The following is a 24,349-nucleotide window of genomic DNA, read 5'->3' as shown; positions in this document are numbered from 1 at the left end:
TGAAGGCCTTTGCAAACAGTTTGGATCCAGATGAGACGCCCCAAAATGTGGCGTCTCATCAGGATCCAAACTGTTTGCTATTCTGATAGTATTCTTTGAAAAAAATCAAAGAAAATGCTAATTAAAAAAATTCAGCAGACTACATTTTAGCAGACTACAAATTTCCCAGCATGCAAAGGGTTAAACACCATTTTCCCAGAGCTGGACTCATATTGATTGAAGTTATTACTCAGCTCATGGTAGTACCGTGTAAGAATTGTACTGCTTGTTGTTACGTATCATTATGTAGAAAAGTAATCCTGTATTTACCTGTATACCGATAGTTTGTACTTGTTTCATGACATGTTTGATTCTTTTAGTCACTTTTAGTTTATTTACACCACCAAGTGTTTTGTTACAATTGTATTGGCTTTAGGTTAAAGAATGCATGGGAAAAGCTCAGACATTTGTTATATGAATATGCATACAGCCCATTTACCCCAGAACGCGGCTTATTCGATTAAAAACAGTCATGTTATAATATAAAGATTACTTTAATAAGCTTTCCAGTATGTCCATTGTGATTTTGCTATGTACCATGAAAAAAGTGTCATGGGCCAAAGAAATTCCAAGTCATTGTACCAAGTTTGTTAAACATTTTATATATGAGTCGCGTTCTGAGAAAACTGGGCATAATGCATGTGCGTAAAGTGTCGTCCCAGATCAGCCTGTGCAGTCCGCACAGGCTAATCAGTGACGACACTTTCCGCATTAACTGGATTTTTGTGTAGAAGAGACTTCCTTTTAACGATAAATACCATAAAAGCAGAAAGTGTCATCCCTGATGCGGACTAGACAGGCTAATCTGGGATGACACTTTATGCACATACATTATGCCCAGTTTTCTCAGAACACGACACATATAATGATTCTGGTATATTGTTGTTCTGTACATGTTATATCTGTTATATGTATCCGTTGACTCTTCATATTTGAGGGTGCTATATGAAAAGGGTGTTTAATTCTTGTGCATAAAGTGTCGTCCCAGATTAGCCTGTCCAGTCCACACAGGCTAATCAGGGTTGACACTTTCCGCTGTTGATATTTTTTGTTTCAAAGAAGTCTCTTCTTTGCAAAAATCAAGTTTAGATGGAAAGCGTGGCCCTGATTAGCCTGTGCGGACTGCACAGGCTAAACTGGGAATAAACTTTATGTACATGCATCAAACCCTCTTTTCACAAAGCGCGACACATTTAAGGGTGTTGAGTCTACATTTCTTGATCAACATTTTAATAGAATATTTATTCTCTTGTAAATAAAATAAATCAACGAAAAGTAACATTGTTTGCTTGTATGTATTTCTGTTCCCCAAAGTTATTTTACCCATAAGAAAATTGGTAAGTAACTCTGAACATAAAGAGAAACAAGAATATTATTCATTTATTTATTTAAAACCATACTAAATATAAAAAATATTTTGTGACTTTACAACCTATATATCCATACGTACATCACAAAACATCATTAATGATTACTTGGTGTATACAATATAGCAAAACAAATTGTTATGTTCTTCTACACAACTGATACTTCAATTCTGAAGATTTTGATAAAAAGCATCTAAAACCTGAAACTGCAGACAATGCCCATACAATCTTAATGTATTTGAGCCTAAGCGTGGGAAAACAAGGCTTAATTCATGTGTTAAGTGTCGACCAAGATTAGTCTGTGCAGCCCGCATCTGGGACAAAACTTTATGCACATTTTCTTTTCTTTGAAAGAAAGTCTCTTCTTAGCAAAATTACAGTTTAGATGGAAAGTTACCCTGATTCTCTTGTGCTAGCTGCGCAGGCTTATCTGGCAAGACACATTAAACCCCAGTTTCCCAGAACTAGACACACTAGTATGTAAATGAATATTAATTAACTAACACATCATTTTCAATGATCAGCTGGTAATCTGTATACACATTTTAAATAAGTAAATTTCGTTCAAAAGTACTGGAGAATTAGAATTATGGAAGCATTTAATTTGACCAGAAATAAATTCTTATAAAAGCATGAGATCTTAGTATTAAGACATAACTGTTTGTCTGATTTTGCAAGTTATAAAAATATAAGAAAAAGTGTTACTCAAAGTAAACACTTAACATAACAATTAATTATTATTTAACACACTTCATTCACTTTTTACAGGTCTTGTGCAACTGATGTTAACTCATGTATGCCTAGAGTCCTGAAAAAAGGCATTGGCAAACAGCATAGACCCAGATGAGACGCCGCATGATGTGGCGATCATGCTGCGTCTCGTCTGGGCCTGCGCTGTTTGCTTAAAGGAATTTCTGTAAGAAGTATTATAAATATAGAAATAAATATACTAGACATCCCTAATTTTGGAAATATATTGATCCCAGATGAGACGCCGCATGATTCGGCGATCATGCGGCGTCTCATCTGGGCCTGCGCTGTTTGCTTAAAGAAATTTCTGTAAGAAGTATTCTAAATATAGAAATAAATATACTAGACATCCCTAATTTTGGAAATAAATTGATCCAATTAAGAAGGATGGGAGAGTCCACTTGGCATAAATGGGTTGACAAAGGAACCTTCGTAAATGTCTCAACACCAGCATACACGTATATGAGAAGCTTACACACTGATATGTCAGGAGCAGGACAAAATGGAATTTTACCTAGATTTCTTGGCACACAAGTAAATTATCAGGTAATCTCTTTACAAAATGAAAGGCATATAATACTAATTGGTTTACCATTGAACAATAAGAGTGGACTAAATGCAAAAAGAAATATAATGGCTAACTAACTACTTAATCTTTCTACTATAAGAATATTTGCAAATAGATTCCATTAGAATTACTGTAAGCATAACTTGATCAGCGTAATGCAAATATGGGTCTTATGATGATATATTCTCACGGTCTGTTCAGGAGCTTTTCTTTCTGCTGGAAAGTCACAAAAGGTTTCACGTTATCTTTAGGGGGCAGGTAAGACCCTGACCAGACTGAGCGATTGGCAGCCTGGTATGGACCGACGCTGCCTGCATATAGCATAAGACCCATTTTTGCATGACACTTCATCTCCTTAATATCACAAAACTTATGCCTTCAAAAGTATCATCTTGTCCAAGAAACAAAAATATCGGATAAAAATAAATTAATCATATTTTAAATATCTATCACATATGGGCATAGTACAAATAGACGCAGGTAAATCTACAATAGTATGGGGTTGTCACTGCGCTCGTGTTTCAATCTCTTCATCTCGTACATTAGCGAGTAGGTAGAGTTTAAGAGTTCATCCGTAGCTCTCTGCAACCCATCTGAAGCCTGCAGGTAACTTCCACTACTTTCTCCTGGGTATGCCCCCGTGTAGCTACTGCTTATGTTCCCCTTCAACCCAGTAGTGTCACTTCTGTACGCACTTATGTCCCCTTTGTAAGCGCCAGAGTAGCTACCCTTAACGTTCCCTTTCAGAGCGCTGGGCCAGGTGCTGTCTGCATACTTGGCTTCAGGTCGGTAGGTGGGGCGAGGAAGGGGGCGGCTGATTGACTGCTCCTTGGCGTTCCATTCGTACGGGAAGTTGGCGGCTAGAGTCTCGGCATCATCTAGTGTCTGTAATGATGGGAAACACATTTGTCTCATTCTGGGAAAACTGGCCTTAATGCATAAAGTGTTCAACTACACTAGTCTGTGCAATGCCCACAAGCTAATATGGGACAAAACTTTTCTAAACTTGATTTTTGATAAGAAAATACTTTCTTAAAACAAACAAGAGATGTGTTTGTCAGAAACACAATGCCCCCTTCTGCACCGCTTTAAAGCTATATTTGACCTTTCACCACTCAAAAAGTGCAGCTCCATGAGATACACATGCATGCCAAATATAAAGTTGCTATCTTCAATATTGCAAAAGTTATGAGTAATTTTAAAGTTTTCAGACGGACGGACTGACGGACAGTTCAACAACTATATGCCATCCTTTGGGGGCATAAAAATACCATAACGACCTTGCAATATCACAAAGATCACCATGCAATATCACAAAGATGACCTTGCAATATCAAAGTGATAACCTTAATATCTCAAAGATGACTTCCTAATTCCACAATAACAACCTTGCAATATCACAAAGATCACCATGCAATATCACAAAGATGACTTTGTTGGTTGCCATCACACTCAGCTTTTGTTGATTATTTAAAAGTAGCCAAATTACAAAACAAAGTTTGCAACATCCTACAATTAATTTACTTTACCTTCAATTTAATTAAACATGCCATCCCAACCTAGGTCTGATTAAAAGATCCATACACACTATATCAGTTATATTTTACAGTATTAACTTTGAATGATTTTACATCAATACATGTTTTAAACAATATACACTATGCATTCATGTAAAGAGAGAAAATACTTTCTTTTACTACAGACAGAACAGACTCTCTCACCGTTCTAACAGCTGATTTTAGTGCTGTTGTGTCGTCACGGAGACCAATGGTCCGGGAGGCGGGCATCATGGACGGCTGTGTGCTGTTCCACCCCTTCATACAGTGCTGTAACATGGTAATGGCATACCAGTCAAGTCAAAACTCATAATAATCCATTTCTAGCTATTTTCAAACTAAATAGAGAAAAAATGCAAATAATGATTGGACAAATAGAATGAGGTGGGTATGAATAAAATACTTGTGTAAGTTAATGTTCTCACAAGAAAACTTGAATCCCTTGCCAGTGAGTTGCTCAATAAATATGAGTTTCACTCTGAGATAATGGGCTGAATGCATGTGCGCAAAGTGTCATCCAGGAACAGCCTTTGCAGTCTGCACAGGCAAATCAGGGAGGACACTTTCTGCTTTTATAGATTGTTTCCATTAAATGAAGTCTCTTCTAAACAAAAATCCAGTCTAGACAGACTGCACAGGCACTTTACACATGTGCATTAAGCCTTGATTTCCCATAGCGCTGTTCATATTTATTGAGCCACTGTACCTTTGAGAGAGCCATGGAGTCGGCAGCATCAAAACTGTTTCTACGGTGAGGCTTCACTCGACTTGGTGCTGCCAGAGTGGAACGGGGGATACTCACCCTGTATAAGCAATAAATATAGTCAATAGTTCAAACATAATTGTAACAAACCAAAATTAACACCCTTTCTTAAAAAATAGATTCCAACACAATCACTGGGTTTCCAACCTAACCATAAGATTTAAAAGATAACCACTAGATTTTCTACCATACCACTAGATTTCCTTCCTATCCAATACCTTTGCTACCATACCACTAGAATTCCAACCTATCCAATAGCTTTGCTACCATACCACTTGATTTTGAACCTATCCAATAGCCTTACTACCATACCACTAGATTTGTTTACCTTACCTACGCAACACTAGATTTCAAACTTCACCAATACATTTGCTACCATGCCAGTAGATTTCAAACCATTCCAATAGCTTCGCTATCAAACCACATTATATTTTACCTTATCACAGTATCACTAGATTTCCAACCAAACCATTAGATGACTTTACCCTATAATGCTTTGCATTTTTCCTCTTTGTTTAATATGGGACAGTAGGGCATCATATTTCAATAGCAAGCACAACATAATTCAACAATGCGTAAACATTAAAATGCCCCCTTGATCTTGATACCAAAAGGTTCCATGCGACATTGAAATTAGAAGGCACATGGTACCTTTTTTAATCAACCGGGCAAAATGACATGAGGTGGTTTAAGCATATTAAAAAATGCACTTGCTTGTGCCAATACATTTTGTACCTGACAAATCGTGGCTCCTCATATGTAGGTTTCTCGTTGTCCTTCCTCGGCTCAGTCTCCTGATAGTCGTAGCCAGCAAACAGACTTCTCTGTATTGGCTCAGCAAACAGCCTCTCATTCACAATGTATGGCTTCACCTCTGCAAAACAAATGAGTATTGCTCTAAGAAAACAGGGCTTAATGCATGTGTGTAAAGTGGCCGTCCCAGATTAGCCTGTACAGTCTGAGAAAACAGGGCTTAATCAATGTGGGTAAAGTGGCCGTCCCAGATTAGCCTGTACAGTCTGAGAAAACAGGGCTTAATCAATGTGGGTAAAGTGGCCGTCCCAGATTAGCCTGTACAGTCTGAGAAAACAGGGCTTAATGCATGTGGGTAAAGTGGCCGTCCCAGATTAGCCTGTACAGTCTGAGAAAACAGGGCTTATAGCATGTGCGTAAAGTGGCCGTCCCAGATGAGTCTGTACAGTCTGAGAAAACAGGACTTAATGCATGTCCGTAAAGTGGCGTCCCAGATTAGCCTGTACAGTCTGAGAAAACAGGGCTAAATGCATGTCCGTAAAGTGGCCGTTCCAGATTAGCCTGTACAGTCTGAGAAAACAGGACTTAATGCATGTCCGTAAAGTGGCCGTCCCAGATTAGCCTGCACAGTCTGAGAAAACAGGGCTTTAAGCATGTGCGTAAAGTGGCCGTCCCAGATGAGCCTGTACAGTCTGAGCAAACAGGGCTTTATGCATGTCCGTAAAGTGGCCGTCCCAGATTAGCCTGTACAGTCTGAGAAAACAGGGCTTAATGCATGTGTGTAAAGTGGCCGTCCCAGATGAGCCTGTAAAGTCTGAGAAAACAGGGCTTAATGCATGTGGGTAAAGTGGCCGTCCCAGATTAGCCTGTAAAGTCTGAGAAAACAGGGCTTAATCCATGTGGGTAAAGTGGCCATCCCAGATTAGCCTGTACAGTACAGTCTGAGAAAACAGGGCTTAATGTATGTTAGTTAAGTGGCATCCCAGATTAGCCTGTACAGTCTGAGAAAACAGGTCTTAATCCATGTGGGTAAAGTGGCGTCCCAGATTAGCCTGTACAGTACAGTCTGAGAAAACAGGGCTTAATGCATGTCCGTAAAGTGGCCGTCCCAGATTAGCCTGTACAGTCTGAGAAAACAGGGCTTAATGCATGTCCGTAAAGTGGCCGTCCCAGATTAGCCTGTACAGTCTGAGAAAACAGGGCTTAATGCATGTCCGTAAAGTGCCGTCCCAGATAAGCCTGTACAGTCTGAGAAAACAGGGCTTAATGCATGTGTGTAAAGTGGCCGTCCCAGATTAGCCTGTACAGTCTGAGAAAACAGGGCTTGATGCATGTGCGTAAAGTGGCCATCCCAGATTAGACTGTACAGTCTGAGAAAACAGGGCTTAATCCATGTGGGTAAAGTGGCCGTCCCAGATTAGCCTGTAGAGTCTGAGAAAACAGGGCTTAATGCATGTCCGTAAAGTGGCGTCCCAGATTAGCCTGTACAGTACAGTCTGAGAAAAGAGGACTTAATGCATGTCCGTAAAGTGGCGTCCCAGATTAGCCTGTACAGTCTGAGAAAACAGGGCTTTATGCATGTGGGTAAAGTTGCCGTCCCAGATTAGCCTGTACAGTCTGAGAAAACAGGGCTTAATGCAAGTGGGTAAAGTGGCCGTCCCAGATTAGCCTGTACAGTCTGAGAAAACAGGGCTTAATCCATGTGGGTAAAGTGGCTGTCCCAGATTAGCCTGTACAGTCTGAGAAAACAGGGCTTAATCCATGTGGGTAAAGTGGCCGTCCCAGATTAGCCCGTACAGTACAGTCTGAGAAAACAGGGCTTAATCCATGTGCGTAAAGTGGCCATCCCAGATTAGCCTGTACAGTCTGAGAAAACAGGGCTTAAAGCATGTGCGTAAAGTGGCCATCCCAGATTAGCCTGTACAGTCTTAGAAAACAGGGCTTAAAGCATGTGCGTAAAGTGGCCGTCCCAGATTAGCCTGTACAGTCTGAGAAAACAGGACTTAATGCATGTGCGTAAAGTGGCCGTCCCAGATTTGCCTGTACAGTCTTAGAAAACAGGGCTTAATCCATGTGGGTAAAGTGGCCGTCCCAGATTAGCCTGTACAGTACAGTCTGAGAAAACAGGGCTTAATCCATGTGGGTAAAGTGGCCGTCCCAGATTAGCCTGTACAGTCTGAGAAAACAGGGCTTAATCCATGTGGGTAAAGTGGCCGTCCCAGATTAGCCTGTACAGTCTGAGAAAACAGGGCTTAATGCATGTGGGTAAAGTGGCCATCCCAGATTAGCCTGTCAGTACAGTCTGAGAAAACAGGGCTTAATCCATGTGGGTAAAGTGGCCGTCCCAGATTAGCCTGTACAGTCTGAGAAAACAGGGCTTAATGCATGTGCGTAAGGTGGCCGTCCCAGATTAGCCTGTACAGTCTGCACTGCACAGGCTAATCAGGGACGACACTTTCCGCTGTTATTTTTTGTTTAAAGGAAGTTTCTTCTTTTTGAATATTTATATTAGGCAGAAAGTGTCATCCCTGATTAGCCGGTGCAAACTGCACAGGCTAATCTGGGACAAAACTTTCTGCACATGCATTAAAGCTTCACCTCTGCAAAAGAAACATAGTGAAAACCTCTAAATCGGAAGCTACAGGGAACATGCAAAAATGCCAGTCAATAGGGGATTCTGGTAAATGGGAGATATTTAATACTGATGTAACATGCTAGGTGTTTATAATGAAAATTTATCAATCAGACAGATAAAATATGTTAAACTGCCAAACTTAACTGTTTTTTTAAAGGAAAATATCTAATTTGTCTTATTCCCCCTTGAATGGTGAATGTTTAACTAAACAAATTAATAAGACATCTATAAATAAGACAAGTGAGAATGACTGGCAATTACAAAGATTTTCTTATACAATAGTTTACATTCCATGAAAAACTTTGTTAAATTGTGCATTAAATTATTTATCATCAATAAATCATGCTTATTATTATTTCTACATATATTAATACATGCATAATCAAAATCAGCAATAATACTAAATCTATAGGTAATGATTTGTTACAAAAAATAAAGCACACTTCAAGAAATACAGTAAACCATAATTAGTTATAGTAATAATAATAGCCTGATCCTTTAATAACTGAATCTAAGTAACATCCGACAACATTTTTCTTGAGCAACCAACTGCCAACCCTACCCTACCCATGAGCCGTGTTCCAAGAATACTTGGCTTAATTTATGTGCGTACGGTGTCTTCCCAGATAAGTCTGTCTGTGTTCCAGGAATACTTGGCTTAATTCATGTGCGTACAGTGTCTTCCCAGATAAGTCTGTCTGTGTTCCAGGAATACTTGGCTTAATTCATATGCATACAGTGTCTTCCCAGATAAGTCTGTCTGTGTTCCAGGAATACTTGGCTTAATTCATGTGCATACAGTGTCTTCCCAGATAAGTCTGTCTGTGTTCCAGGAATACTTGGCTTAATTCATGTGCGTACAGTGTCTTCCCAGATAAGTCTGTCTGTGTTCCAGGAATACTTGGCTTAATTCATATGCATACAGTGTCTTTCCAGATAAGCCTGTAGACTCTGCACAGGCTTATCAGGAACAACACTTTTCCGCTTTTATATAATTTTCGTTTTAAAGAATTCTCTCATAAACTACAATATATCCCCTCTTCTTCGAAGGGGGGCATACAAATCTAGGCTAGGCGGAAAGTGGGGTCCCTGATTAGCCAATGCAGATAGCACAGGCTAATCTGGGATGACACTTAACGCACATGCATTAAGCCCACCCAGAATGCGACTCCCATCATAATCATGACCTTGACATTTAACTTTTACCCATAAATCTGAAGAAAAGGAATAAGTTAACAATAACCACTTTATAAACAGAATCTAAAATATTGATAACCATGGTAACCAAATAACTTAAAAATGCACATATAAATGAGATGCGCTCTGGGAAAAATGGGACTTGTTGGTAAATGCATGTGGGTAAAGTTTTATCCCAGTCTTCACTGGCTAATCAGGGACGACACTTTCCAGTTTTATAGAATTTTTCGTTTTCTGTACAAAAAAAAAGCCTCCCTATGCAGAAAGTGTGATACCTTTTAAGCCTGTGCAGTCTGGGACGACACTTATGAACATGCATTAAACCCCTTATTCCCAGAGCATGGCTTAAACGGTTAAACAAAAATGTACAAAGATTGTAAACTGTTAATTCCATGCTAAACTACCTGGGATGGGTCCATCTTTATTTCCTGCACAACATCATAAACAACAATACAGTGAACGAGATTTCACAAACAATAACCATAAGTGTTTTTGTTTATGTGAAGAACAATAAGTACAACAGAAATAGGTTGGTTAAAGTGGTAAAAGCAGTTTTATTGAACAATATTTGGTCCACAAAAAGACATAGCCATGTATTACAGTTACGAATTAAATAAACTTCAACGTCTAGAGAATGTGTTAAAATATAGCTAGAAACTTGACCCCTAGACAGGGTAACCAAAAGCCCAGTCATAATTGTCCATTATGCCTTAAATCATTTAACAAGATGATTAATGCACATGTTTAAACTTTGGTCCATAGTGTGGCCTTGACCGTTGCCAGACGGGCGACAAATTGCAACTGTTGTATGCAAACTTCTTCGAAGAAACGCACTGCACATGAAGAAACATTTAACTATAAATAAGTGATGTGTAACCTACTTGTTTCCTCTAGAGCTCGCTGCACAGGCTCTGGCTCCCTCTCAGGGTGCTCCCACAATTCCTGGGGTCCACTGAATTGGAACATGATACATGACATAGGGTTTGTAACATGTAACAGGAAATTGAGCCTCGGTCTGGGATAATGACCCAGATTAGCTTGTGCAGTCCATACAGGCTAATCAGAAACAAAACTTTCTGCTGTTATGGATTTTTTTGTTTAAAGGAAATTCTTTCTTAGCAAAAATCCAGTTTAAGCTGAAAGTGTCATTCCTGATTAGCCTGTGCAGACTGCAAAGGCTAAACTTTGACGACACTTCACGCACATGCATTAAGTCCCATTTTCCCTGAGCATGACTGATTTAATTAAAGATTCCTGCAAGGTATTACTGTAAAACCAGGATTGTTTGTCAGGCATTAAATTTCCTTTTTTGTCAGTGGGCGAATTTGAGATCTTAACAAATAACAAGGGACAAAATTGTCACAAAACCGGTTTTCTATGTGAAAAACAAGTCTGATAAAGGGAGACAACTCAAACTGAACTGATTGTTTATAATTAAAGATTAGATTAGATTTGAACTAGCAATGTGCTTGTGGTTACACACAGCTAACTGATTTTATTTGTTCACATGATTTTGATAAAAAAACAGACTTTACTGTCCTTCATTTTGTAGGACATCTCTTCTTAACAAAATCCAGTTTGGGCAGAAAGTGTCATCCCTGATGAGCCTGTGCAGACTGCACAGATTAATCGGGGACAACACTTTACACACATGTATTCATCCCAGTTTTCCCACATTGAGACTCACTATATACCATTCTGCATCAAGACACTGATAGCTTTTAAACGAAAGCTTACAGTGATAATATTCAACAACTTATCACTTAACCCTTTCTTGCTCTGATGCCCATTTTGACCTGTGCACAGTCCCTGAGAAAATCACATTAAATTAAAAAACTTTCTTAACAGATTCAAGTTTTGAAGGCCTAATTTCTAACCCTAAAATACCCATAAGCAGAAAACAGCATGAAACTTGAAAACACTGCAAGTTACTCCCAGGCTGTTCTGGTTTTATGCTTACTGCATATAGCCATTTTCACTTTGCTTCTTATTGGGAAAGGGTTAAACACTTAATCTCCCATTCACTGACTTACTCCATGTACATCTGATTGGAGCACTCCTGCATGTTCAGTTTACGGAACTCCCTTAACTCATCGAAGAACGTTTCTGATTGGTTCACAGCGTTGGGATCGTTCTCAATGAGCGCCGCTATCCAATCGTATCCCAGCATCCTCTGCTGCTGTCTGGAGAACGAGTCCATCTCGTATGTGAGGTTACCGGACGCATCGCGTGACGGACTTCGGAAGCTCACCCTGCTGGCATTGGCCGTGCTGGACTGTGGAAAAGAAGCAAGGTCCAGGTTGTCAGAAAAAATCATAGATAACATGAGCATCAGTTTGGAAAAACACGGCTTTGTGCATAAATAGTTGTCTCAGCCGAGCCTCATGTGAAATGGACTTAAATCAGATCAATCTTATGAATTATCATCCCAGAGCCTGTGCAATCCGCCAGGCTGACCACACTTCCAGCTGGACCTGGATTTATGCTTAGAAGAGACTTTGTTTAAATGGAAAATTCCATAAAAGCTGAAAATGTTGTTCCTGATTAAGACTATGTGGATTACCCATTTTAATACTGGGATGACACTTTACACACAGGTATCAAACCAGGTTTACTCAGAGTGAGGCTACAGTGTTTGGCTTAAAACAAGACTCTGGAAAACCTCATTTTGACATGTAAAGTTGGAATTTTCTCTGACGTGCATGTTTTGTACCTGCAGACCTGTCTATTTGTTGTCCCACATTTTATCTAACATAGCAATTTTTTTCTCCAGATATTGTAATCTTGTCAGATTAATCAGTATAAAATTAAACATTGAGAAAAAATGTTGTTTCATCAGCACTTTTAAACTGCATTTATTTCAGAGTCATACTAAAAACCCTAAAAGATAAGGATAATAATTGCTTGTTTTATTTCAGAGAGCTAACAAGCAGCAGAGTGATTTTAGAAACACTAGGGAAGGGGGATGATCAATTATCTAACGAAACAATAGTCAATAAAGGTACCTTATTCAATCTGCTGGTATTATTAGAGAGAAGTATTGACTTTGGTTTCTTCGTATCTCTAATGAATTTTGCGATCTTTCTGGAGTTTGCCGGGTCATCGAGGTTCTGAGCATATCCGGGAGTTTCCGGGTCAGAGTCTGTATCCCGCACAGGGACTTCATTGCAGTCCTGGAAACAAATAGACACACATTGCCCCTGGATATTCAGTACAACAGTAGCCTTTAACCCTTTGCATGCTGGGAAATTTGTTGTCTGCTAAAATGTCGTCTGCTGAATTTCTAAAATTAGCATTTTATTCGATTTTTTTTCAAAGAATACTATCAGAATAGCAAACAGTTGGGTGTGGTTATTTACTTGATGATGTTTAAAAAAAAATAAAAAAAATTGGGGGCTGGGGGAGGTTGGGGGGGGATTCTGGGTAGGGGCGTGGGTTATTGTTTGGGTGGAATCAATTGTGGTATTCAGGTAAGTCTTGTTTTGTCAAAGTAATAATAAAATGTGATCATAAATAAAGAAGTTGTGGCAATTAAAGCAAAATGTTCAATTATCTAAGTGTAAAAGGGGCCATAATTATGTCAGAATGCTTGATACATTGGTGTGCTCTTGTTTATAGGTTGGGGTCATGTTGGTAAATAAGTATGCAAAATATTAAAGCAATATGTCAAAGGATATAGGAAATATTTGGGGTAGTACGCAAACTTTAACATAGATTTATCAATTATATGCATATTCTAAGTATAAAAGGGGCAATAATTCTGTCATAATGCTTGATACAGTTGTCTTCTCTTGTTTATAGGTTGGGGTCATGATGGTTAACAAGTATGCAAAATATCAAAGCATTATGTCAAGGGACATTGAAAATAGTTGGGGTAGTACGCAAACTTTAACATTTGCTGCATATTCTAAGTGGAAAAGGGGCCATTATTATGACAAAATAATTGATAGAGTTGTCTGCTATTGTTTATAGGTTGGGGTCATGTTGGTAAACAAATATGCAAAATATGAAAGCAATATGTCAAGGGACAAAGAAAATATATGGGGTAGTACGAAAACTTTTACATTTGCACGCTAACGCAGACGCTCACGCCGACGTGAGTAGGATAGCTCCACTATATATATTTCATATATAATAGTCAAGCTAAAAATGGTATCAAGTTTTCTGGCTGCTATGATGGTAACCAGCTATAAGTTGACGATGCGTACTGCACACCACCTAATGCATGTGCAGAAATTATTGTTGCAGACAAAAAATGAAAATATAACACAAGCGAAAAGCGTCGTCCATGATGAGCATGTACCGAATGCACAGGCTAATCTGGGACAACACTTTGCATGCATGCATTAAGCCCCATTTTCCCAGAGCAAGGCTCTCTTCTTTCCCTTCCCAATACAAAATTCCACTAGACTACCTGTGTATCTGCAAGTTCAGCCTGTGCAAGTCTCTTCTGCAGAAACTTCAGATCAGTATCATCCACGTTGGAGTAACTATAGTTCAACCTTGTATAGTCATCCTCCACCTTTTTTAATTTTATTCTTGATTTTTTACTGGAGCTTTTACGATCCAATGTTTACATTTATCAATATAAAGCATTTAATGAATAAGTTAAAAAATGCCAAAATCTGTGAAAAGGCCCCTTTAAGGTTCTTTGGTAAAGATAAACTTCATAAAATGTGCTTAACCATACATGCCAGACATCCCAATCTTGGCAGGACAGTCCTGCTTTTGGGGTGTTTGTCCGGGTATCCAGATGTGACACACTTTGTCCCTACATTCGTAAAAAACGACCTACATTCTATAAGTTCACAATAAAATTCGATAATCAAGCTCTGTCTGGCTTAAACTACCATTGCTAATCCCGTTATTGCCCCCTATTAACAAACCATATCTACAAGTCGAGTGATCCAGTGTTGTTTTTGACACCTTATCACCGATCTATTGGCAAATTATTGATTTTATCGGGCTTTCACACCATGGTGTGTTTATGATAGGGGTAGCTAATTGCTAGCGATAGATGCATCATTGTGAATTAAAAGCAGACTGCTTTTGTATTTCATGGCCCAAATCAAGTCCAAAGATATTATTACGCGGTAATCTGTTAAAAGTTAAAGGTGCGGTTTATAGTCTGCTTTGATAACGTATGCATCTTCAGCCCACTTCGACATTAACCCCCGATCACTGGAATTTAGCTTGTCCGTTTACATATGGCGCAGAAGGCAGCCACGGCACATTGACTTATTTCCCTCACAAGTACCCATTTATACACCTGGGTGGAGAGGAGCAAGTGTGGGATTAATTCTTTACTCCGGAAAATCCAGTGCCTCGAGCGAGTTTCAAACCTGGAACCTTCCGATCCCTAGACCAGCATCCTATCACTAGACCACTGTCCCCACATATTCTGTCAAAACACCAATCTGGTATATCAAACAAATTGAGCTCTGACCGATACACATTGATGTTTTGCATATATTTACTTTAGTTTTTGACTGATTTTCAGAAAATAATTTGCACATATTGCATCAATCTAAATTTAGAGTTAATTGATGATTGGTTGAATAAAAACAGTGCTTGATGCGCGCACATCGGGTTGAATGATTACAAATGCCTCTGTCCTAAATGGATGTGACATAAAGGCATGCCCTGGAATTTCACATCATGGATTCATTCGCATAGTGCACATGTGTGTTTATTTCAGGTAAATTCCAAAACACATTTATCATCATTTTTTTGCAAGAAATGAGGTTTTGTAAGTAATATACTGATTACTGAGTACAGTAAAGGTGGCATGATTGATCGTTTTAGGTGTCAAGCTTTTGGTTAAATGTCCCGACATTTTTAATGGAATGTCCCGATTCGGACCTGAAAATTTCTGGCAAGTATGGCTTAACACATTTTGGTTCCTTTTAATAACAACTATTTGATCCTTGCTCTGAAAAAACCAAGTCTAATGCATGTGCATAAGTTATTGTTGCAGACAATGAATGAAAAATATAACACAAGTGAAAAGTGTCATTCCTGATGAGCCTTTGCTGATTGCACAGGGTAATCTGGGACAACACTTTGCACATGCATTTAGACGGTTTTCAACAGCAAAGGCTCTCTTCTATTCCTTCCCCATAGAAAATTCCGCTAGACTACCTGTGTATCTGCAAGTTCAGCCTGTTTCCCTTCCCCGTACAAAATTCCACTAGACTACCTGTGTATCTGCAAGTTCAGCCTGTTTCCCTTCCCCGTACAAAATTCCGCTAGACTACCTGTGTATCTGCAAGTTCAGCCTGTTTCCCTTCCCCGTACAAAATTCCGCTAGACTACCTGTGTATCTGCAAGTTCAGCCTGTGCAAGTCTCTCCTGCAGAAACTTCAGGTCAGTATCATCCACGTTGGAGTAACTATAGTTCAACCTTGTATAGTCATCCTCCACCTCTCTCATCAACTCACTCGCGTTCAGGTCTCGAACCCCGTTCACCCGCACGTTCCGATCAATAATGCGTCGCTTCCGTAACGTGTTAGGTGTAGCCGACCCTCCTGACCCAGTTTCATTGGACCTGTTTTCTATAAACAGTGAATCATCAGAAATTTTTCCGAAGGTTTTCAGTTGATCCATATGTTCTGCTTCAATGTCTTTACGGAGATCAGACAGGTCTGGGTTTGTGTCTCGACTCTGGGGTTCGTTCGATGGTGTTTCCATTATTTTAGAACAGACATTTTTCTCTGGCAGAGCTCCCATGTAGTTTTCTTTGTGATCTGTGCAATTGTCGTCTTGATAGTTCTTGTGCGTGTCTTCTTTTGATTGGGTTTGACGTTTGCACAACCTGATGTGAAAACAGCATATGAATTTCATGATTTAAGATTAAAACATAACAACATTACCTCTCATTGTGAAATTTAAAACTGGATTAAACAATCATTTGTAAAGTTAAGCTTTGCAGTAAAGTGAACGAGTTAGGGCAGATATTTTGTTAACAGTTGATCAACATTGTGTTTTCATTATAACCCCACCCCACCCCGAAAGGACCCTGCATGTCTCCACTTGAGGAGTGAGACCTAAGGGATTTTTTTTGGATTGAGTGAAAAGCTGATTAGCCTGTGCAGACTGCATTAAGAGCAGTTTTCTCAAAGCTACCCATATGTAAGCCTTACCTGGCCTTTCCCTCCACAGCTGAGCGTTCTGTCACAGACTTCTGTAACGATGTGTCAACTTTCTCTTTGAGGTTAGTCCTATCACAGTCGAGCCTTCTAACCGGGATCTTGACCTGCGGCCTGCAATGAGACATCATGTGGCTTTTGTTTTATTAGTTCACCTTGTGAAGTAACAAACAGTAATTGAAAAATAATAACACTAATTGCATTGTTAAGGTACCGTAATATAAACAAGGGCTGTTTGTAAAACATGCATGCCCCCCATTTGGGCTGTCAGTTGTAGTGGCAGCCATTTTGTGAATACGTTTTTTGTCACCGTGATCTTGACATCTGACCTAGTGACCTTAAAATTAATAGGGGTCATCTGCCAGTTATGATCAATGTACCAATGAAGTTTCATGATCCTAGGCGTAAGCATTCTTGAGTTCTCATCCCGAAACCATTTTACTATTTCTCACTGTGACCTTTGACCAAGTGACCTGAAAATCAATAGGGGTCATCTGCCAGTCATTATCAATGTACCTATGAAGTTTCATGATCCTAGGGGTAAGCATTCTTGAGTTATCATCCTGAAACCATTTTACTGTTTCAAGTCACTGTGACCTTGACCTTTGACCTAGTGTCCTGAAAATCAATAGGGGTCATCTGCCAGTCATGATCAATGTTCCTATGAAGTTTCATGATCCTAGGTGTAAGCATTTTTGAGTTATCATCAGGAATCCATTTTACTGTTTCAAGTCACTGTGACCTTGACCTTTGACCAAGTGACCTGAAAATCAATTGGGGTCATCTGCCAGTCATGATCAATGTACCTATTAAGTTAAATGATCCTATGCCTAAGCGTTCTTGAGTTATCATCCGGAAACCATCTGGTGGATGGACCGACGGACGGACCGACATGTGCAAAACAATATACCCCCTCTTCTTCAAAGGGGGGCATAATAAGACAAACATTCAAGGTTCTTGTACATGATTGCTTGAGATATTTTAATATATTTCGAAGGCTCATCCAAAGAAAAAACAAAGTCCCAATACTCACCTCTTCGATGATACAGAATAAATACACCTAAAACACCAAATCAGAAGTAACAGGGTCCTAAACTGTGCATTCAGTTTTATTTAATGAAATAATTAATTTGTTTGTGGATAAACCACAATGATGGTTAATGATGTAAAATGTGCAAGATGTTGTCATGAAATAAAAGATTTAATGGAGCCAGACATTTTCATAAGGTAGGAAAAACTGGTTGCTGGGAAAACAGCACTTAATTAATGTGCGTAAAGTGTATCCCAGAGAAGACTTAGGACACATGTGGGCCACACTTTCCTTTTAAACTGGATTTTCATAAAGACAAGACATCCTTTAATCCAAAAATACCATACAAGTGGAGAGTTTTGTCCCATACTGGACTGTGCCAGCTGCAGATTCTAATCTGGAACGTCACTTTAATGCAACATGCAATAGGCCCCGTTTTGTCCAGAACGAAGCTAAAATATACTGTTTTTGCCACCTTTTAGCTGACTGCTTGGTGTAGGTAATACTTGGAGGAGACTTCACACTGGCCCCCGTCGGACAAGACATCCTTTAAACCAAAAACACCATACAAGCGGAGAGTTTTGTCCCATACTGGACTGTGCCAGCTGTAGATTCTAATCTGGGACGTCACTTAAATGCAATAGGCCCAGTTTTTCCAGAACGAAGCTCAAATATACTGTTTGTGTCACCTTTTAGCTGACTGCCTGGTGTAGGTAATACTTGGAGGTGACTTCACATTGGCCCCCGTCGGTTCCTCTGACACGCTCGGGTTCACGATGTCCTGGAGTTGAGTCTGCTTGTCCTTCAGTCGCCGTAGCAACAGCTTGCTCTGCTCACGGAGAGAGTCGTCCACTGTGGCCGTCATGACGTGGGATGATGTTGTCACAGCAATTGTAGAATGTTAACAGCCTGGAAGGACAATAATATCAGCGGATTGTTTTTGTGTGTGTCAAATTTGGGCCACAATTTGGCCCCATTCTAATTATCTTACAAAAGTATATAGTTTTCCTAAATGACTGCCTCACATTACAAATTGAAGGTTTAACAAATAAAAGTTGGCTTTAAATTAATTTTAACATCTAATAAATCTCCATATTCAGCTCTATAATTTGAACCTAAGCAAGTTTAATGTAAAATAGAATTTCATTCTCAATTTTATAGTATTTAGATCTATTAGCCAAACAAAAAAAAAAGATGCAATTTTAGTAACAACGCGATTTTTCCCAATGCAGAATGCCTCATTCCAAAAATAGTGAAAAAAAAACTGCCTAGAGATTTTAGTGGTTAGATCTTACTGCTGTCACAACCCCATACCTGTCAAGGGTCTTAAGTGGCTGAGAGTGAAACCAGATATAGGGGGGTCCCCATGGACAATTTGTTTGATCCTAGATTGTCTGTGGTGCGTTTTGGGGCTATTTTCTGAGCAAAATTAAGACTTTTTTTCTCAAATTAGACCTTTTTTTGCTTGAAGTTTTTTCTTGCCCGTGAGCCACTTGCTGAGATTTTGAAGTTGATTTTTTTGTTTACATAGACACCGGTGGCGTGGTGATAATGATACATTAACACCGTTAAACAGATTCCAGTACATGTGGTATTTATATTAGAAACCACTTAAACAGCCCGCCCGTCTCGGTAATTAGTAATTATACAACATTTTATGAAATCCAAACATAACTTTTTTCATTTTTTTTGTGTGTGAAGAAATGCGTGAAAAATTACTTAGTCAGCATGAGACCGTCATTGCATGCCAAAAACCGTGAGACTTGACACATATGCAACTCTTTCCTTTACAGATAAGAAAAGATTTGCTGAGTTGCGGTAGGATAGAATATCTCTGACAATACCATGGTTAGCATTTCTACATTAAGTACCTGTCTACTTTTGTAGGTTCTTATGCCGCTCTATGTCTATGTCTTTTGCTTACTTGAAAGCTCTCTTTTAGATCCTAGACAGTTGTTTGACTCGGTTAAGAGGGTAAACCAAACAACTTTTTTTTCAGGCTTTAAAATAAGGATAAGTCTTGGAATTTTCTTATTATGTTTATGTTTCACTTAGTCCTTTGTTACCTAGGGAAACATCAAGGTTTGAACAAGATACATTTCACTTTTAAAAAATACATCAGTCGTGAGGGCAACATGGGCCAGAACTTCGCCCGGTGATGTAGGAAGCCAAATTTAAAGTGTTTGTCGCACATTAAACTGCTAATACCAAATTAGATAAAAGAAGCTTGAAAAAAGGTAAATCACAGTTAATTACACCGGATTTGTTTGACTTTAACAGGGCTCTAAAAAAGTGGACAAGTGAAAAGTCAGGAAGCTATACAACATGTAATAATCATGTACATTATAATGTAAAAATGGTGTTGGATTGTCATGATCATGTACATTATAATGTAAAAATGGTGTTGGATTGTCATGATCATGTACATTATAATGTAAAAATGGTTTTGGATTGTCATGATCATGTACATTATAATGTAACAAGAGTGCCAAACTGTCACAAGATACGCCCGTTCGAAGGTTTTGGACACCATGCTCAATGCTTGAAAGTGTCCTTAAGACCTAGTTATTGACCCGGCATGACCCATATTTGAACTTGACCTAGATATCACTTAGATGTAACATCTGACTAAATTTGGTGAAGATCAGATGAAAACTACTTCAATTAAAGAGCGGACAACATGCTTAATGCTTGAAATGCACTATGTGACCTCGTTTTTGACCCGGCATGACCCATGTTCGAACTTGACCTACATATCATCTAGACACAACTTCTGACCAAATTAGGTGAAGATCAGATGAAAACTACTTCAATTAGAGAGGGGACACCATGCTAAATGCTTGAAATGCACTAAGTAACCTCGTGACCTAGTTTTTGACCCGGCATGACCCATATTTGAACTTGACCTACATATCATCTAGACACAACTTCTGACCAAATTTGGTGAAGATCGGATGAATACAATTTGAATTAGAGTCCGGACAAAGTGGCGCCGTTGAAAATGCACTAATTGACCCTATGACCTAGTTTTTGACCCGGCATGACCCATATTCGAACTTGGCCTATATATCAACTAGATGCAACTGCTGACCAAGTTTGGTGAAGATCGGATGAATACAATTTGAAATAGAGTCCGGACAAAGTGGCCCCTTTGAAAATGCACTTATTGACCCTATGACCTAGTTTTTGACCCGGCATGACCCATATTCGAACTTGGCCTAGATATCAACTAGATGCAACTGCTGACCAAGTTTGGTGAAGATCGGATGAATACAATTTGAAATAGAGTCCGGACAAAGTGGCCCCTTTGAAAATGCACTTATTGACCCTATGACCTAGTTTTTGACCCGGCATGACCCATATTCGAACTTGGCCTAGATATCAACTAGATGCAACTGCTGACCAAGTTTGGTGAAGATCGGATGAATACAATTTGAATTAGAGTCCGGACAAAGTGATGCCTTCCGCCCGCCGCCCGCCGCCCGCCGCCCGCCGCCAAGGGGTTTCACATAATACGTCCCGTATTTTATACGGGCGTATAAAAATGGTGTTGGATTGTCATGATCATGTACATTATAATGTAAAAATGGTGTTGGATTGTCATGATCATGTACATTATAATGTAAAAATGGTGTTGGATTGTCATGATCATGTACATTATAATGTAAAAATGGTGTTGGATTGTCATGATCATGTACATTATAATGTAAAAATGGTGTTGGATTGTCATGATCATGTACATTATAATGTAAAAATGGTGTTGGATTGTCATGACCATGTACATTATAATGTAAAAATGGTGTTGGATTGTCATGATCATGTACATTATAATGTAAAAATGGTGTTGGATTGTCATGATCATGTACATTATAATGTAAAAATGGTGTTGGATTGTCATGATCATGTACATTATAATGTAAAAATGGTGTTGGATTGTCATGATCATGTACATTATAATGTAAATATGGTGTTGGATTGTCATGATCATGTACATTATAAAGTAAAAATGGTGTTGGATTGTCATGATCATGTACATTATAATGTAAAAATGGTGTTGGATTGTCATGATCATGTACATTATAATGTAAATATGGTGTTGGATTGTCATGATCATGTACATTATAATGTAAATATGGTGTTGGATTGTCATGATCATATTTAAGTACCCAATTCCACAAAAGTTATGGTCCATTGCCCTCTGGCATGCTTCACCCAGGTTTCATGGCCTTAATCCCTTTTGTAAAACCTGATGATCAAAGTGTCACAAGATAAGTTAAACTCAATGTTATAGACATACACGAGATATATTTTTTAACATGAAAAAAAGAAATGAAAGGAACAACTTTGAGCTGTATGCAGGGGTTTTTATCTGATTTTGGGGAAAGGGCCTGGCCTTTTTTGAGGGGAAAATTATCGCGCGAAACGCAGGATTTTGGGGGAAAAAAACACACAAAACGTCGGATTTTTGGGGAAAATAAGGAAAGTCTTAAATAATCAATTCAGCATATTTTACTGTTTTTAAAACAAATTCAAGGAAACAGAAAATTTTATTATGCAATATTTGTCTATTTTCTACACTGGATCAGGTTAACTTATATATTTAAAGGTTTAACAAAAATAAAAAAATAAAAAAATAAAATATTTTTTTTTTTGGAGGGGAAAATGAAATCTAGGGGAAAATTTACCAGCTGAGGGGAACAAAAAATCGGAGGGGAAAGGGCCGATTTTCGGCGGGTCACTAAGAAGGAAAAAACCCCTGGTATGTATGAATCATAAAAGCTAAAAGCATTTGAGAACCAGTGATTTTTCTTCCCCAATTGGGTAAAAGTACATAATACCATACCAATTGGGACAAAATAGTGCGAAAAACCCTGAAATTTGGAAAATTCGCGCTGTGAACTCAGTGAAATCTTCCAAGTGGGAATTATGTGTTTTTTTAATTGCTTGGTATCAATAGCACATATCAACTCAAATATTGATTTACATTCATTTTGGCTTGAAATGTTCAGTGTGAGTGCTCCTTTTATTTGTTAACTTGCAGATAATTCATTTTTTTTGAAAAAAAGGCACGAAATTTTCCTTCCCCAGGGAATAATCTACATGAGTCCCGCAACTATGACGCACAAATATCGAAATAGACGCATCGTTTTGAAATATGTGCGTCCACTCGGACGCATTGCTGAACTGTATCCGTTAACGCATACGCGAATCACGATAAGCACAAACCATCTTGTGTACAAGTCAAAAGTGTAGCAATGAACGCTGAGTTTAACCGAATGAGGCTTGAAGACTCCAGCAAGTCTTTTGATTGGCTCTAGTCGAGCCGCTGATGTATAGTACGAACCAATTAGAATCGATCATTTAAATAGAATGTGTTATGATATTTTCTCGAGTCCCCGAATGAAAACCTATTTTAACTTTGTGTAACTTAGTCATAAATATACAGAAAAAATGCCTCCGAAATAAGGTGTTGAAGCTTAATCCAAAACAAACAAATCTAAACTTTAATAATGGTAGGTCAACAGCTCGCAATTGGGACGTAAACAATAATATTATCAAGCTCGCAATTCGGATGTTAACAATAACATTATCATCGATTTGAATCAAGTTGAAATGTTATAACAGGTTACATTCATGTAACAGATAATGTTATAGCCTATGTGAAGGCAAACACGATAGTGATAACTCTGAATTTGTTGGGTTTTTTGGTTTCAACAAGTTTTTGAGATTATTTAAAGTTTAATGCAAGTATAGTTATTGAGATAGTGTGATTTAGACATCTTTTCATCACTACTTGGTATCTTTCAAAATTTGGGACCCATTCTTTTTCAAGGTAGACTCATTAATTTTGGCCTGGGACTCATTGGTCTAAAATCTGCGAGTTCATGGACCCAAAAATAGTAAATTCTGGATTATTCCCTGCTTCCCTTTGGATATTTTTCAGACGGCAATTGGAAATTTTGTAGTCTTTTTGGGGAAAGAACCTTTTTCGGGTACTTTATAAAGAAGGGAAAAAATCGCTGGAGAACAACTAATGCACACCCCACCCACTTACACAGCTGCCAAAACAATCTAGTTTCATGTCCAAACTTGAACGATGTGACATTTAAAACGTCTAAACCTTTCCAAAAGTCAGTCGTTCATGGTTTAATTAAAAGTTTCGACTTTCATAAATATATTTTACATTGCATGTTCCTATACCTTTTTCTTGGCTTGTTAGCGGATGCATTGACTTGAAATTACAACAGCAAGCCGTTTTAATTATCCGCCATTACAGTTTACTATCACAACGACTTCTGATTGGCTGTTGAAAAAAAAACATTCAGGTGTTTATTCACCGGAGGAGCCATATTCTCTCATCAACACATTCGCAATTTGGAAAAAAAACGCAGCCATTTAAATACTGCTAAGGGTAGCATTATGTTTTAAACACAAATATTTCTGCCATAGTAACATAATTTCATACTTACTTTAAATACCGAAATGCACCGCTTATTAAGTTTGATGCCACATAATCTCCGGTCATACTAAATACCACTAAGG

General features: G+C 38.6%; 1 protein-coding gene across 3 annotated transcripts; it reads right to left on the bottom strand.

Moving 5' to 3' along the window:
• Positions 1 to 1,409: 1,409 nt before the first annotated feature.
• Positions 1,410 to 24,099, bottom strand: LOC127841685 (uncharacterized). Of its 3 annotated transcripts, XM_052370743.1 has the most exons (12): positions 24,008 to 24,099; positions 18,496 to 18,715; positions 16,771 to 16,890; positions 15,944 to 16,442; positions 12,634 to 12,801; positions 11,662 to 11,903; positions 10,510 to 10,580; positions 10,033 to 10,056; positions 5,779 to 5,917; positions 4,987 to 5,083; positions 4,446 to 4,550; positions 1,410 to 3,609 (listed from the first exon to the last, which is right to left on the bottom strand). In XM_052370743.1, exons 2-12 carry the CDS (start codon positions 18,669 to 18,671, stop codon positions 3,211 to 3,213), a joined length of 2,040 nt encoding a protein of 679 aa, XP_052226703.1. In that variant the 5' UTR covers positions 18,672 to 18,715; positions 24,008 to 24,099; the 3' UTR covers positions 1,410 to 3,210. The 3 variants fall into 3 exon arrangements, with proteins under 3 accessions (XP_052226703.1, XP_052226704.1, XP_052226705.1); XM_052370744.1 differs by lacking the exon at positions 10,033 to 10,056; XM_052370745.1 differs by lacking the exons at positions 18,496 to 18,715; positions 24,008 to 24,099 and adding an exon at positions 18,282 to 18,367.
• Between the last annotated feature and the right edge of the window lie 250 nt (positions 24,100 to 24,349).

This window comes from Dreissena polymorpha, chromosome 8 (genome assembly GCF_020536995.1).
Source record: "Dreissena polymorpha isolate Duluth1 chromosome 8, UMN_Dpol_1.0, whole genome shotgun sequence".
In the NCBI taxonomy this organism is placed as follows: Eukaryota; Metazoa; Mollusca; class Bivalvia; order Myida; family Dreissenidae; genus Dreissena; species Dreissena polymorpha.
The sequence above is the reverse complement of the archived record's forward strand: the minus strand, read 5'-3'. Positions and strand labels throughout refer to the sequence as shown.

Excerpts from the sequence above, each read along its gene's own strand:
- LOC127841685 (XM_052370743.1), bottom strand. The coding sequence starts at position 18,671 with ATGACGGCCACAGTGGACGACTCTCTCCGTGAGCAGAGCAAGCTGTTG. Across the intron at positions 16,891-18,495 it reads ACCAGGCAGTCAGCTAAAAG|GCCGCAGGTCAAGATCCCGG; the intron begins GTGACACAAACA and ends GTCTCATTGCAG. Across the intron at positions 11,904-12,633 it reads ATACCAGCAGATTGAATAAG|TCCAGCACGGCCAATGCCAG; the intron begins GTACCTTTATTG and ends TCTTTTCCACAG.